At 40.3% G+C, this 14,512-nt stretch overlaps 1 protein-coding gene across 3 annotated transcripts; it reads left to right on the top strand.

Moving 5' to 3' along the window:
- The first annotated feature begins 476 nt into the window (after positions 1-476).
- gaa2 (alpha glucosidase 2) lies at positions 477-11,707 on the top strand. Of its 3 annotated transcripts, none has more exons than XM_067497915.1 (21): positions 477-637; positions 1,369-1,486; positions 2,346-2,909; positions 3,354-3,499; positions 3,624-3,789; positions 4,329-4,425; positions 4,709-4,828; positions 5,166-5,284; positions 5,373-5,504; positions 5,608-5,718; positions 5,979-6,092; positions 6,208-6,292; positions 6,401-6,518; positions 6,636-6,769; positions 7,427-7,578; positions 7,737-7,885; positions 7,985-8,126; positions 8,236-8,334; positions 9,460-9,624; positions 9,899-10,045; positions 10,366-11,707. In XM_067497915.1, the coding sequence occupies exons 2-21, from the start codon at positions 1,400-1,402 to the stop codon at positions 10,426-10,428; spliced, it is 2,910 nt and encodes a 969-aa protein (XP_067354016.1). In that variant the 5' UTR covers positions 477-637; positions 1,369-1,399; the 3' UTR covers positions 10,429-11,707. The 3 variants fall into 3 exon arrangements, with proteins under 3 accessions (XP_067354016.1, XP_067354013.1, XP_067354015.1); XM_067497912.1 differs by having other exon boundaries at positions 1,369-1,492; XM_067497914.1 differs by lacking the exon at positions 477-637 and adding an exon at positions 710-922 and having other exon boundaries at positions 1,369-1,492.
- Positions 11,708-14,512: the final 2,805 nt, after the last annotated feature.

Here is a 14,512-nt window from a genome sequence, read left to right as displayed (position 1 = left end):
TATTATGTTATAATTGGATATATGACAGGTAATTTTTGTAAAATTGGAGTTGGTCAATTAGTTTAACAAAACCAATTAAAAGTGAGGTATACTGGGAAACAATATGGTCTCAAAATTTAAAATGAAATTAAACCTGCTACCACTGTGACCCAGCTAAGCGTAGGCAGAAGATAATGAGTAACGGATACACTGTTGTACTCCATATTATGTACTCTAATGTACTCTACTGTTATAAAGTAATTTTCACATGTCCTTCATAACATCTTTATCCTTAATCTTTGTTTATGTGTAATCTTATACCTTTCATTGCTGCAGGTTCCTACATTTTCGCCAGCTAAGATGTTATTTTACAAGATTTGCAAAAACCAACAGATGCCCCTGAAGGCAACGCAGTCGCCAGTGACAAAAAATGCTAATAATAGCAACTTAGTCTAATTACGTAACGGGTCTTCAAGCGGAAGTGTTGGAAAGCACGAGTGTCATTGAACGCGTCATGGAGATAAACACGGACACGATGCAGACAGCTGAGACTAACGCAGTTAGGACCCACTCAGCCAAGCTAACATGACATTTACTTAGTGGATTTTTGCTCCGTATGCCGCATGTTGTGAGTGCGCAACGTTCACGGTACCGTCACGTAAGTAATGCTGACGGGAAACAACTTGTCGGTTAAAGTTACACTTAGCTTATGATGGCTAGCTAAGCTATTCTGGTGCTAATGTAAACTACTGCTAATAGACGCTACACTGATAAAATAACATAAGGTGACTATCGAGAGCTAGTTACTGTTTTATTCGCACTATAAATACCCCAGTGGAAGCAGCCAAACTGCAATAGTTGATCAAATAGTCGGCTGTTTTCTGGGTGAACTCTGGGTTGTCTACGCATGACCAGTTAAAGTTGGCTCTGACAGCATTTCAAGGTAACGTGAGGGCGCTGTGTTTGAAACATGCAGCAGGTCACTAAGTCTAGTCGCAGTTTTAATGTATGTGGCCTGAGTGTTTAAGCCCGACTCGCTGCAGTATTACTCCAATGCCTATTTAAGGTCATTAAACATATTTGCATATTTATGATGACTTTTTCAGCTTAACACGCCTGCAAATGTGTCTGTATGTATTAACCCAAATAGTTAATTACTTGTTAAGACTTTTCCCACCATTCTTATAACCATATGCACAAAATCTGCTTTGTTACAGCTTCTCTTCAGCTATACTGTTAAAATGAATCCCAATTTTTTTAAAAAGTTGTAAAATTAGTGAAACCGATCCCTTCACATTTTGTACTTCTCCAAACAGTTTGTATATACAGGAAGTGACACCAGTCACTGTACTGAACTTTGCCCCATGTCTTTCTTCCTTGCATTTCCAGTCACTTACTTGGACAAATACATACACTCAGGATGGCGTCGTACAAGCGGCTAAACCCTGAAGACGTTCAGTTTTCCAGTGCTGTGATGTCAGAGGAGCCTCGCCGTCTCCAAGAAGAGGTTTCTGTGAGTTTTTGCTTTGAGCCTTTTGCAATCAGTTTGAAAATGCCCGTTTAACCCTTGCTACAGAAACTTCTAACCCTTCCTTGCCTGGCTTGTTTTTACTGCCACTTTTTGATTTCCTAAAGTTGTTAGATGTTTTATGTTATTATTATCCGCAAATGTATTTATCAATTCATTTTAGTGACATTATCGTAAGTCTGACCTTATGGCATTTTATGGCATTGCTGCCCATCAGAGAGTTCCAGGCTGATTAAAGGTTAAACATGATGATTATTAAAGTGTTACTATACGTAGCCTTTATGGTTGGGAAAAAAATCAGTAAAAAGACAGCAATGACATTTTTTTTTTTTTCCCAAGCTTGTCCACAAAGCAAACATTTTAATGTCTGAAATTATGGTGTTGGTCGGTTTTGAAACTAGATGATTCATAATTTTTGGAAGAAGTGAATCTTTTCAATGTACTTCCCCAGTGATGTAGAAAATCAGATTTATACCGTTTTCACAACACTAAGTAAGAATCAGTAATCAGTGGCTTATTAACACACAAATTATTCTAACATTTTCATATAAATACACATTCAGTGGCTGCTTTATTAGGTATAAGGGTAAAATGTAAAACAGTCCAGGTCAACATCACTACAAACAACAAGCTTTTAGTTACAATCTCTCCTGGGCCAATTAAATGTTAATATTCTTATCTGTGTAAAAGTAGAATTTATGACTGACCAATTGCATTAGATAAATATTTATGTCTTGTATTCCCATGTGCAAAGGCCCAAATAGCTTCATGACACCGAAATAAAAACTGACCTACACTGACTAGTGACTGTCCTCATTTTTTGTGTGTGTGTTTCAAGGTTCTGGAGCCGGAGGAAGCCTCCTTGCTTCCACGAAGGCCATCCTGTTCTGTCACAACTGCACTCCTAGTGATTGGCTGCCTGCTGCTGGTCCTCTGTGGAAGCTGGCTCCTGGGCACCGTGTTGTGGATGCACGGTCCCTCCAACCTAGAGCCACACAAACCGCCCGCACCAGCCACAGCCAACACAACCGAAAGAGGAGTCAACAACAGTGCAGCTGCTTCCCGCCATGAGGTTTGCAGTTTGATTCCAGAGGCGTGGAGGTTTGACTGCTACCCTGAAAGAGGGGTTGTCGTAACCAAAGATTTGTGTGAGGCAAGAAACTGTTGCTTCATCCCTGCTTCCTCGCCGTCCTCCTCTGCCACGCGCCCATCAGAAAAAGATGGGATCCCTTGGTGTTTCTATCCTTCCGATTTTCCCTCCTACTCTCTCGTTTCAATAAACGACACATCCCCGGGACAAAAAGGGAAACTTGTGAGGGAGGTCAAGACCTACTACCCAGCAGACATTCTCACTCTAGAGCTGGAGGTACAACAGGAAACGGACACACGGCTACGCGTCAGGGTGAGTGGAGTATTACATTTCATTTGTCTGCGTTTGATAACTTTTTGTCTCTGCAGATGAGTTGTAGCATCATGATCTTGCCTGTGTAATGAAGTATTATGTTTTCCAACCACAGCATGCAGCTGTTTTTATTATTTAGGCTCTGATAAAGTATCTGCTTAGCACTGGATTGGTGCCGAAGAAAATTAACAAATACTTGGTGAAGCTAGCAAGAAAAAGACTCGTCTATCACAATACAACTGTATTTATGTCCTTGTGTACTAAGGTTTAATAGCCCAATGAGATATGTGCCAGCTTTTTGAACAAGTCAACCAGGTATAAAGTTGCTGTCATAAACAACTGAACTGACCTCTAATTTCCAAAGTTTTATCTGAAAGCATGCTCTCAGTTTTCTTGTCTCTTGCTCAAACTAAAAAAATGTTTCTGTCCTGTTTATTAATATAGATCACTGACCCTTCAGATTCAAGATTTGAGGTTCCGATCTCTGTCCCCAACGTCACCAAGAACGCAGAAAGTCCACTCTACACTGTAGAGATTTCCAAAGCGCCGTTTGGTCTCATCGTGAAAAGGCGCTCCACTGGCGCAGTAATGTGAGTCTTAGTTAACAGGTCCTGGTCCTCCAGGTCCTCCAGCAACAACAAAAACAGTTGTGAATACAAACTATGTTGCAGTCTTAACATTGCCCCCCTTCATCTGTTTTTTTTTTTTTTAAAGTCTGAACACCACAGTGGCTCCTCTCTTCTATGCGGATCAGTTCCTCCAGTTTTCTACCTCCCTGCCCAGTCAGTTCATCTATGGCCTGGGAGAGCACCGCTCCACCTTTCTGCATGATGTCCACTGGGACACACTCACTTTATGGGCAAGAGATGTGCCTCCTATGGTGTGGAAATAATTGTTTTTATCATTAAATTTAAAGGTTTATTTTTTTCCACAAACACAGATATTATCTGTCAACATTAATGGAACTAAGCCATTGTTCTACCTTTGCCTACTGTTACACATCCAAAGTTCTTCTGTGAGAAAAGCCTGTTTACTAACCTTTAACACTTAACCCTAATTTAGACTTGAGATTTATGTAGCATTTTCCTGTGTTGGTTATTACTTTAGTTTGCTTTGATTTTTCTAGTTGTGTACTTTGACTATTTAGCCTTATTTTGTATGAAATTGACAACGCTGTAGGCAACTGGCGTTAGATAGGTCGGTAGGTACCGTATGGGACCAGGCTGCACCAGGTGGACGGTCTATGTTTTTTTGGTAAACCAAGCAAGTTGGCAGAAACCATAATTTTCGAAGAAAAATTTGATCAGTTTGGACAAAGAATTCGGTCTTCTGATTCCCCTGCGGCAACAGTTGCCCTCAAACTTTAAACTTGACTGATTTTCATACAATAACATTATTGTGTTCTTCTCTACTGTGTAGGAAAAGACAAATCTGTATGGGGTACATCCGTTTTACCTGGCGATGGAGGACGCGGGGAATGCACATGGCTTTTTCCTGCTAAACAGCAATGCAATGGGTCAGTCTGCTAGTGACCTTCGTATTTCCACTTCTATGTTTGCTAAATTAATTGATACATATTGGTGCTGGAATGACTTGAAATCAGTAATAAATTGCTGATGATCAAGATTTCACAATTTGTCACGTGGTATCATCTGACAACGTTGAGCAATTATATAAAAGCAGAAGTAACAAATTTCTTTGACGTTTCTTTGATTAGTTGGTTCTGCTAGACTGCAGAGGCTACATATTGAGTCTTACTGGGTTTTTTTTTTTTTTTTTGCCTTTCTTTGTTTTACCAGATGTGGTCCTCCAGCCAGCCCCAGCCCTTACCTGGCGTACCATCGGTGGAATCCTTGACTTTTATGTTTTCCTTGGTCCTGATCCTGGTTCAGTGATACAACAGTATGTGGAAGTGATCGGTCAGTAGAAGTCAATTTGAATTTAGGCTTGTAGTGTTGTTGTGTACAATAAACGTTTCAAATATTGTTTAATTCAATAGAAACTGAGTGTTTGTGTGCACTGCGACTGCTTTTCACTCAGATAACCAATTCAAGAGATTTCAGTCACATGGAGATACTCCCGGTCAACCAACATCACATCTTTACATTGACGGCACAGGACCAGTTTTTATATTGCTAAATGTTAATTTTACCTTCAACTTCTTTGTCCTCCATGGGGAAATTTGTGTCCAGGAAAGTGTAGCTGCCTTTGTTGTGCTCAGCCCCGCAGCCTGTTCATCCCTCTGTCGTTTCACAGGATACCCAGCGATGCCCGTCTATTGGGCGTTAGGATACCATCTCTGTCGCTGGGGATACAACACTAGTGATTCTACCTGGGAGGTCGTCAAGAGCTTGAGGGGTTATAGGATACCTCAGGTAAAGTGGAGCCAGCATTTTGTTTATGTGCCACTATTTAGTAGTTTTTCTCCTTTCTTTCCTGACATAAGTGTTTTTGTCTTTGCAGGATGTCCAGTGGAATGATATCGACTACATGGACCAATTCATGGACTTCACATTAGACTCCACAAAGTTTGCCACTCTGCCTGACCTGGTTAAAGACCTGCACGCTCATGACCAGCGCTACGTCATGATCCTGGTACACAAGAGTTTGTACTTGTACTCGTGTTGTTTTTTTGTTTTTTGTTGTTGTTTTTTGGCTGGATTCGAGTGTGAGTGTGAGTTTGACTCTTCTGTCTCAGGATCCAGGTATCAGCAGCACTCAGCCTAACGGATCATACTGGCCATTTGACGAAGGACTGAAGAGAGGAGTTTTTATTAAAGACGCTGAAGGAAAACCACTCATTGGGAAGGTGGGACAGTGACTGCACATGTATGACAAATTCTTATTATTGTTAAATATATTTTATATTTTTCGAATTCACAGTGACAAAACTAAAACACCAAAAAAAAGTCTTCTAGACAGGTTAAATGATGATGTCCACATATTCCCTTTAATCTATTCTGTGTGGCTACATTTTCTAAGTTATTTTCCAGAGTCTCTATTACTATTCAACACATTGTGTTACATTTAGGGTGAATTGGAAATAAAATTCTCGGTGCATCCCTCTAGGTGTGGCCTGGTCTGACAGCATATCCTGATTTCTCTGATGATGTGACACACGAGTGGTGGTACGACAACCTTAGGAGGTTCCACGAGCAAGTGCCTTTTGATGGATTATGGATTGTAAGTATGGAATCGGAAGAAGTTGTTGAAAAAGAAAACCAATGATTTTGGCTCAAATGGCATTTTTCTAGTGGTTCTTGACATCTCATCATATCTCCTCGTTGACGATGTTTAGGACATGAATGAGCCGTCGAATTTCCTGGATGGATCCACTAATGGCTGTCCATCAAACAGCCTTGAAAATCCTCCTTATACTCCAGGTGGGGGTTCCAGATCTAGGCCCAAATCATATATTACATTAAACCTAAACACACAAATACAGAACAAGAGTTGTAGTCAAAATGTAAAATTATGTCTTCAACTGTCAGGTGTACTTGGAGGTTTGCTAAGAGCCAAAACCGTTTGTGCCACTGCGCAGCAAAAGCAGTCCATCCATTATAACATGCACAGCCTCTACGGACTCATGGAAGCCAAGGCCTCTGCAAGGTCAGGATCTATAAGACACACACAAAACACAAACACAAAAGGAATCAGTAAAGCGCTTTATTATCATGTGAAAAATCTCTATGCTTTTCTCTTTACTTCTGCTTTTTGACTCTTCAGCGCTCTGAAGCGGCTCACGGGTAAGAGACCGTTTGTGATCTCTCGCTCCACTTTCCCCGGTCAAGGCATGTACTCTGGTCACTGGCTGGGAGATAACAGGAGCGTCTGGAAAGACCTTTACACCTCTATAGCAGGTTAGATCATATGAAAGCTTTTATATTAAGCTCTCAGATGGGTGTAGTAGGAACACATTCCGTGCTTTTTCATGAACTTAAGTATTAAGAGCAGCACTAAAACTAAAGATTTTATTGTAATGCAGATTTCCTTTTTTTCCTAAAGCTTCATTCATAATTTAAACATATAATAATCTTACTTCACAAATTTTCAACTTGCTGTGGTTCAACTTCCACGACTTAAACTAAGGCTGAGCTGGACGTAAGCATGACCTGCTCCTGCTCCGTCCATCTGCTTGCTAATGTTTCAGTTAGCAAAGCCATAAAGAGGTTAAGCTATAGATAATACTGTATGTTAATGTCCTCCTGTCCCCTATGAGGTCAAAATAAACAAATACAGTTTTTGTGCCGTTCTTCATATGTAAGCTTGTCAGCAGTTTGGAAAATATTTACAGGATTTTATGACACATTCACGTTAAATAACTGCTCATTTTCATAATGGTTTCATGTGACAATGTGTAAACTGTCTTTTGTAGTTTTTTATGATATTAATTAATGTAGAATCATACATTTCTGCAAAATGTTTACATAATTGTACCTTTTTAAAAGCTGGCATGGCTTCAATATCTCGGATGTTCCATCTCTCTCTGCCTCTTCCTCCGTCTGTCACTGCTTCAGGTATGTTGACCTTTAACCTCCTGGGTATACCATTGGTGGGAGCTGATATCTGCGGCTTTGGTGAGGAGGCTCAGGAGGAGATGTGTGTCCGCTGGACACAGCTTGGAGCTTTTTATCCCTTTACACGCAACCACAACAGCATCAACACCAAGGTAACGTCGCTGCTTCAACCCCATCTCGAAGTATTGGCACCGACAATCAGATAGTCCTTAAAGGAGCCTAATGCCGATTTAAAACATCTTTATTGCTGTAGTTTATCTCCTTTACTTGTAGATATGTTTTTCTTTTAAACTTTGAACCTCATTTACAGCCTCAGGATCCCACAGCTTTCAGCCCTCTGGCTCGAACAGCCATGAAGCAGGCACTGCTGCTACGTTATTCTCTCTTCCCTGTGCTATACACGCTCTTTCATCATGCACATGTACGTGGTCACACTGTTGCACGACCACTGATGTTTGAGTAAGTAACGCAATCACTTTTTTTCTTTTTTTTCCCCATGCTTTGTAGGTGGACTGAAAAGCATATTTGTCTTACTGTATGTTTCCTGTAACTCAAAAGGTTTCCAAAAGATGTAAGAACCTACGGCATTGACAAACAGTTTCTGTGGGGGAAGAGTTTACTAGTGACACCAGTGTTAGAAGAAGGAGTTGATTATGTGGATGGTTACTTCCCAGAGGGTATTTGGTATGACTACTACACGGTGAGACCCACATTCATCCTCGTACACACAGAGTTTAGTACATTTCACCAACCTAGGAAATAAGGTGCACGGTGTGCTGCATGCCCATGTACTTCTCTCTTCGCCGCAGGGTGACTGTGTGCGCAGTAAGGGTGAAGAGCTGCGACTCCGCGCACCTCTAGATAAGATCAACCTACATTTGCGTGAAGGCTCTGTTTTGCCAACACAGGTAAAAGTGATTTCTAAAGGGATTTTTACTAAACGATTCAGTTCCAGACGGTGACAAAGATGTGGTTGTTTGTTTGCCTTTGGCTTTGGTTTTTTTTGTGTGTAGTCATTTTGAGTCACCTGTTTCCTGTGGGGGCTCCGGTTTTCTCCCACAATCCAAAGACACGCATGTTAGCTTCATTGGTGACTCTAAAGTGCCCGTAGGTGTGAACGTGAGTGTGAATGGTTGCGTGTCTGTGTGTGTCTCTCCGTGTTGGCTCCTTGTCCATTGGCAGCTGGGATGGACTCCAGGCCCACTGCAACCTTAAACCGGATCTGAGAGTCCGGCTTAAGGTTGCAGAAGCTTTTGTACTGCACACCCACTCGTGAACAATTATTGCCCCCTTACATAACATGAGATCAGTGTTGTGTGCTGATTTGATGAATGGATTTAGTTTTGTTCAGGAGCAGCACTGGCAGTTAAACGTTTCGGCTGTAAAACATTCTAAATGTAAAATAATGGTTATTAGAGACTAAAGCGATATAAGATTAAGAATGTGCTCTGTTTTCAGAATGTTGTTGTTTTTTTTTTTAAACTAAATTTCATTAACATCTGTGGTATTTGGATATAGACAAAAGCCTCAGAAGTTAATATTTCAATTTTCAATTTTATATAAGTGTACAAATGATATATTCTAAAGGCACATTTCTCTGCTAAGGTGTTGTCTGAACTGAATCTTAAATCCTGAAAAATCCTGAAAAACACGTAAAATGGACTAGTTTATTCTAAAAATACATAAATATTTGTCACGATGTTGGGAGTCTGTAGCTCAGTTATTAAGGCAGTCGTCCACGGACCGCAGTGTAAATGTCTCGGGGCAAGACACTGAACCCCCAACAGCCCATTCCCATCCCCAGCTGTGCAGTGCCGGTCCAAGCCCGGTAGAAATTGGGGAGGGTTGCGTCAGGATGGGCATCCGGTGTAAAAACTGTGCCAAATCAACATGCGGACAATGCTCCGCTGTGGCGACCGTGAATTCACGGGTTAAGCCGAAAGGCCAAAAAAATAAATAAAATTTGTCATGTTCAGATTCTGTGGATCTGACGTTGGTATGTAAATTTAGTTTTCCCTCATTCATGTTTACAGACACCCAACCTGACCCTAAGTGTGAGCAGTGGTCAACCACTCCATTTGGTCTCATCTCTCTCTGATGATGGTTCAGCCAGTGGAGATCTTTTCTGGGACGACGGGGAGACCGTCGACACCTACGAAACAAACCAGTATGCCTACATCATCTTCAACGTCTCTAAGGTGCTCGCATTCAATTAGTTTAAGGCCAAAAAGTCTCCTTCCACGCAAAAGAGTTTTTTTATTTAACGTTTCCTGGTTGTGCGCAGAATAATTTGTATGCAGAGTTTAACTTGTGATGGCTGTTTTCAAATACGTGTGCTGAGGAGAGCAAGTTTCTTTGTGTAGTATTACAAGACTATGTACACAAATTTATACATTACAGAACCAAAATGATTTAGACCAAACGTATTTAAAGTGTTGCAATATGATCATCATCCACTTTGTTACTTTGTAGAAAGTGATGACGTCCCAGGTGCTGCACAGCAATGCGGAGGCCACATTCATCACCGTGGAGTCAGCCACCTTCTACGGCGTGAAGGCGAAGCCAAGTAGGGTGCTGGTGAACTCCCAAGATGCACAGTTTACCTACCGGCCCAATCAGGTGAAGTCAGTAGGGAATAGAGACACACACACACACACACACACACACACACAGGAATAATAAAGTATGGTTGTTGGCACCGGCTGATCACATGCTCCACAATGATCAGAGAAATGCAGAAGCATCTATTAAAACATAAGAGAGCCAGTTTTATGAATGGAATATTTTTTTGTCACAGAAAAATTAAAATGGCTCTGGCGTAATGCAAATGTATCAAACATCGTTTTGACCTGTACAGCTGTGACAGGTTTTTAGAGAAGTAAGCTTCTGGCTGAAGATGTCATTCTCGCCATAATGATGTTTGGCTTCTCTCCCTGCAGGTGTTAACTGTTCAAGATCTTGGTCTCAACCTCAGTCAGAACTTCACCATCAGCTGGATGTAATGAATCCGATGCTTTTTACTAATTAGTTTTATATGCTGTCGGCTCCTGGAGTCACAAAGTGCGACACTGTGCAGTCTGTAAGTGTTAGAGCACACAGCTTTCTTTTGTTTAGCTACGTGACTTCATTACACTGGATTCCGCTCATAACTAAGTCATTACACAACAACTAATAGAATAGTCCCCATCCACAAGTTAATCAAGGTAGGACTTGTAGAACCTGCAAACATCCTCATATTGAAGCTTAAAGCTTTTTCTCATAGTTGTTGTTTTATATTAATACACAAAACCAAGCTGTTTGTCATTCAGAAAAGATGTGTACATGCTCTGCAGTGAGTGACGTTAGTATGTTTTAATTTACAACACTTCTGTACGCAAAATGCAAAGACAAATCACTGACGTAAAGTAGTTTAGAACAAGCTTTGAAAATCCGCGTGGGCGTTTAGTATCGAGAACTTACAGCTGAAGTGTTTCTAATTTTTAACAGAAAGTTTGTTTAGACCTCAGTTGAGTTTGATCAGGTCGGTATTTTTAAGAAGCAGAAAGATGATGTGCATTAAATGTAAGAGAGGATCATTATCTTCCTAGAAATGTGAGCGAAGTCTGACAGTAGTTTATACAAGTGCTTTAATGCTGTTTACAGCCTACAGGTTTGCACACGCTGTAGTAGTACTGCAGTATTGGAAAGGTAGATACAGGTGCCTTATGCTTCCTGTATGTCTCTGTTTTTGAGTTTTTCTGAAGTTGTTCCAGAAGATGTGCTCAGACCACAACACTGCAACACCGGATTATGGCTGTGACTCTGAAGTTGTACCAGAGCAGCCATAAGTGTTCTGTAGATGTACTGTGAGTGTGTTGTTTTTTTTAATTTCAGCAACGAGTTTCTGACACCCTTCTGCAACAGGAACTTGGGTTATGTGATGTTTTTAAAATCAGCAGCGTTCATTCTGCCTACATTTGACCTTAATGCTGTGCAGATGTAATTTGTAGGTTTTCGGTATCTTTTGCAACTTTGTAAACGAATGTGCTTAAGAGCATGTCTGCTGCTGTGACAAAAACTATCCAGAATCATTTTAAGCATGTAAAGACCCCGATACAGAGTATATTTTATTGCCATTAGTGTTAATGTAACTGAAATTGTGACACTAACGATGTAATTAATTTTATCATGAAGCCTTGTTGTGTTAGTTTTTGTCTAAATGCTTTGAGTCTATGAATAATAATGTTGTTTGTTTGTTTGTTTGTTTTTAACACATACTATTAAAATGGATAATATGAAATATTTTAGGGCAGCGGTGTGGAAATACAAATCTGGTTTCTCGATTGTGACTTTAATGATTCAAGGCAAAAACAATGTCTGTTTTATCCACCTGTGAGTCAAAAGCAAAACCGTGTTCCTCTTATTGGACTTTGAGAAGCAGATTTGGTTTGAATGCATTTTATTTGACCTGCATTTGGATCAAAAACTTCAAATGCTGAGGTACACGTGCCACTAGAGGACACAATTGCTTGCTGCTTCACTTTCTCATAGCAGAATGTGTACGTTCCTTCATAGAAACAAAATGGATTTTATGGAGGATTATGCTGGTTTTAATTCCCGAAAGACGGAGGTTTCCGCTTTTAATCTTCAAGTAGAAAATTGGGAGAAATAGAAAAAAAAACAAAAAACTAACATTTATTCTGGCACTAAACAATGGCCACTTAAAATGTGCTTATCTATTGTAGACAATGTGTTGTTAATGTTTACTTTTTATTACAGTTTAGTTGCTCATGGAGGAAGCAAAACATTCACATGTGGCAGTAAGTTAACATAAATTGAAACGGAACTAATATTTTCCCTTTAGATTTTTTTTTTTTTTAAATATTCTTCCCTCCATTGTTTCAGGGGATTTTTGTTCACCTTTTCCTGTCTGTCAGTGTGTGTCTTTATATAGTTTCCCATTTATTCCCAGACTGGGCCCTGACGTCTCCACCCCTTTATAACCCAGTGATTTAAAAAGGGTGTAGATAGTATGTGGTTCATCTGAGGACTGCGCTAAATGACCTTCTCTTCAGTACTAAATAATTTCTAATATGTGCTTCTCTCCATAGAAACTAACCAGAAAACATGAACTTAACTATGCAAGAAGCATTGTTGCTAAGCCAGAAAATTTTGAGTGGGTCTCATGAGTCACCAGACACCAAACAAGAACTTTACTGTGTTTATAACACACACACACACACACACACACACACACACATCAGCACTACAGAGAGTGAACACAAGTCGCTTTACCTTTATCGCTCTTCTGACCCCACACACACACACATTACTGATTGACTTGCGATAGACTTGTTTTTATTGGCTCTGTGCACACGTTCACAGGCTAACTGATTCCAGATGGCAGTTTGTGGAGGGCACACAGTGCGTAAAATTCAGCAGAGGGGGGAGAGGGAGAGAATGAAAGAGCAGCAGGGGTCTGTCGAAAGCATTCTGTTCACTGACGGGGGCATTTCCTGTCTGGATTTGGGAGGATTAAGTGTTTGTGTGTAAGGGGGGGGTGTTTGTATGATCAGCATGTGGAGAGAGGGACAAAGTATATGGAACTGTGTCTGTGCACATTTGGGGAAAACTGAAACCGGTTTTCAAAAGCAAACGGTGATTTAGTGTCGAGCTTTACGCGTTGCTGAGAAAAACCCCATTGTTGCCAGATGCTGTTTCAATCTGGCCTTTCTGAGTTTGCTTGTTCTGTTGAGTCATATTAAAGTAGCATGTTTCATACAGCTGGAAAAAAAACACACACTCAACAAGTCCTCAATCTCGAAACACTCCGTGAGCTAAAATCTCTTCAGTTTGATTTGAACATGAAGTCATTTTTGACAGATGGTTCTTGTGCAAGAGAGTCTTGGGGCTCATAAAAGAGCTAAAACCAGCTTCTTTGTTTGATTCATACTTTCTTTTTTTTTTTTGTCTAGTGGTTTTCTTCAAAATTCGAGTGAATGTGTGGGACGAACAAATCACAGCTACACAACCTACGGCTCTTTGAAGGCTTGTGTTTGCTCCACTTTTCTCTTCCGTCCATTAGGTTTGTACAGTTAAAGGATTTGGGGAAGTGCGTCTTTCTTTTACTTACAACAGCTTTTAGAAATGAATGTCATGCATGGATGAATAAGTTAAAGCTTCAGATGGCTTATCTTGTTTCTCAAATCCAAAACCAGCCTGAGATGCAGGCGTGCCAGAAGATGCCGCTGATGCTACAGGATTCACTCATCTTACTTTTCCTTTCTTTTGGCTCCGTGTACTTTCATTTCTGCTCGATGTAATAGACTAATGTGAGGCAACAAACTCTTTACCTCCAGCTAATCGCCACCGTTTAAGTGGTGTCCATCTAAAACCTTAGTCGAGCCTGTGTTAGATAAGGCACATTAGACATCATGATCATTTGACCAGTGTAAATTAAAAAAAAAGTTGTTTAACTTCTGACATTCAGAGGAAAATCATGAATCATTGCTAAAAAAAAAAAAAAAAGTCATTGTCCTGACATCTAAGTAAAAGCACATGATCCACCAGTTAGGAAATCCTGTAAATACAGAATCACTAAAGGTTGAAAATTCCCGATAAAACAAATACAAACAAGCAGTTCGTGCATCAGGGACAACAAGAACGTGAACTCTACTAGATTAACACACATAACTTAATTCCAAACTAAAAAAAAAAACGTGTGGAGTTTCAAATCCTGTCACTACACCAATGGTGAAATGTTTTACTGACCCTGGAGTGAACATGTATGTCCCTGCTGTACTCAAGATTTTTCATGTGAAACAATTTATTGAAACATAAACAAGCAACTGTGGTGGGTACAACACAAGAAAAAAATGTCAACGTCTCGCGATGATGTCAAAATGTGAACAGCGGGATGAAGCGGACTGTTTGAATACAAACTGTCACTGAAGCGGAACAGTCAGTGGTCAATTCATGGATCAGACCCAAATCACCTTGTTACAGAACAGCATTTATTGTCAATAATTACCTGAACATTGAACAGTTGGACATGTGCATTTAATGGTTTAGAGAAGGTCGAATTAAGTTCACCTATAAAGGTTAAAG

This window comes from Channa argus, chromosome 3 (assembly GCF_033026475.1).
Source record: "Channa argus isolate prfri chromosome 3, Channa argus male v1.0, whole genome shotgun sequence".
In the NCBI taxonomy this organism is placed as follows: domain Eukaryota; kingdom Metazoa; phylum Chordata; class Actinopteri; order Anabantiformes; family Channidae; genus Channa; species Channa argus.
Note: the sequence above shows the minus strand (reverse complement) of the source record. Positions and strands in the feature narration are given on the sequence as shown.

Coding starts and splice junctions, on each gene's coding strand:
- gaa2 (XM_067497912.1), top strand. CDS start 1,400: ATGGCGTCGTACAAGCGGCTAAACCCTGAAGACGTTCAGTTTTCCAGT. Junction 5,719..5,978: donor GAAAACCACTCATTGGGAAG/GTGGGACAGTGA, acceptor GCATCCCTCTAG/GTGTGGCCTGGTCTGACAGC. Junction 10,046..10,365: donor TTACCTACCGGCCCAATCAG/GTGAAGTCAGTA, acceptor CTCTCCCTGCAG/GTGTTAACTGTTCAAGATCT.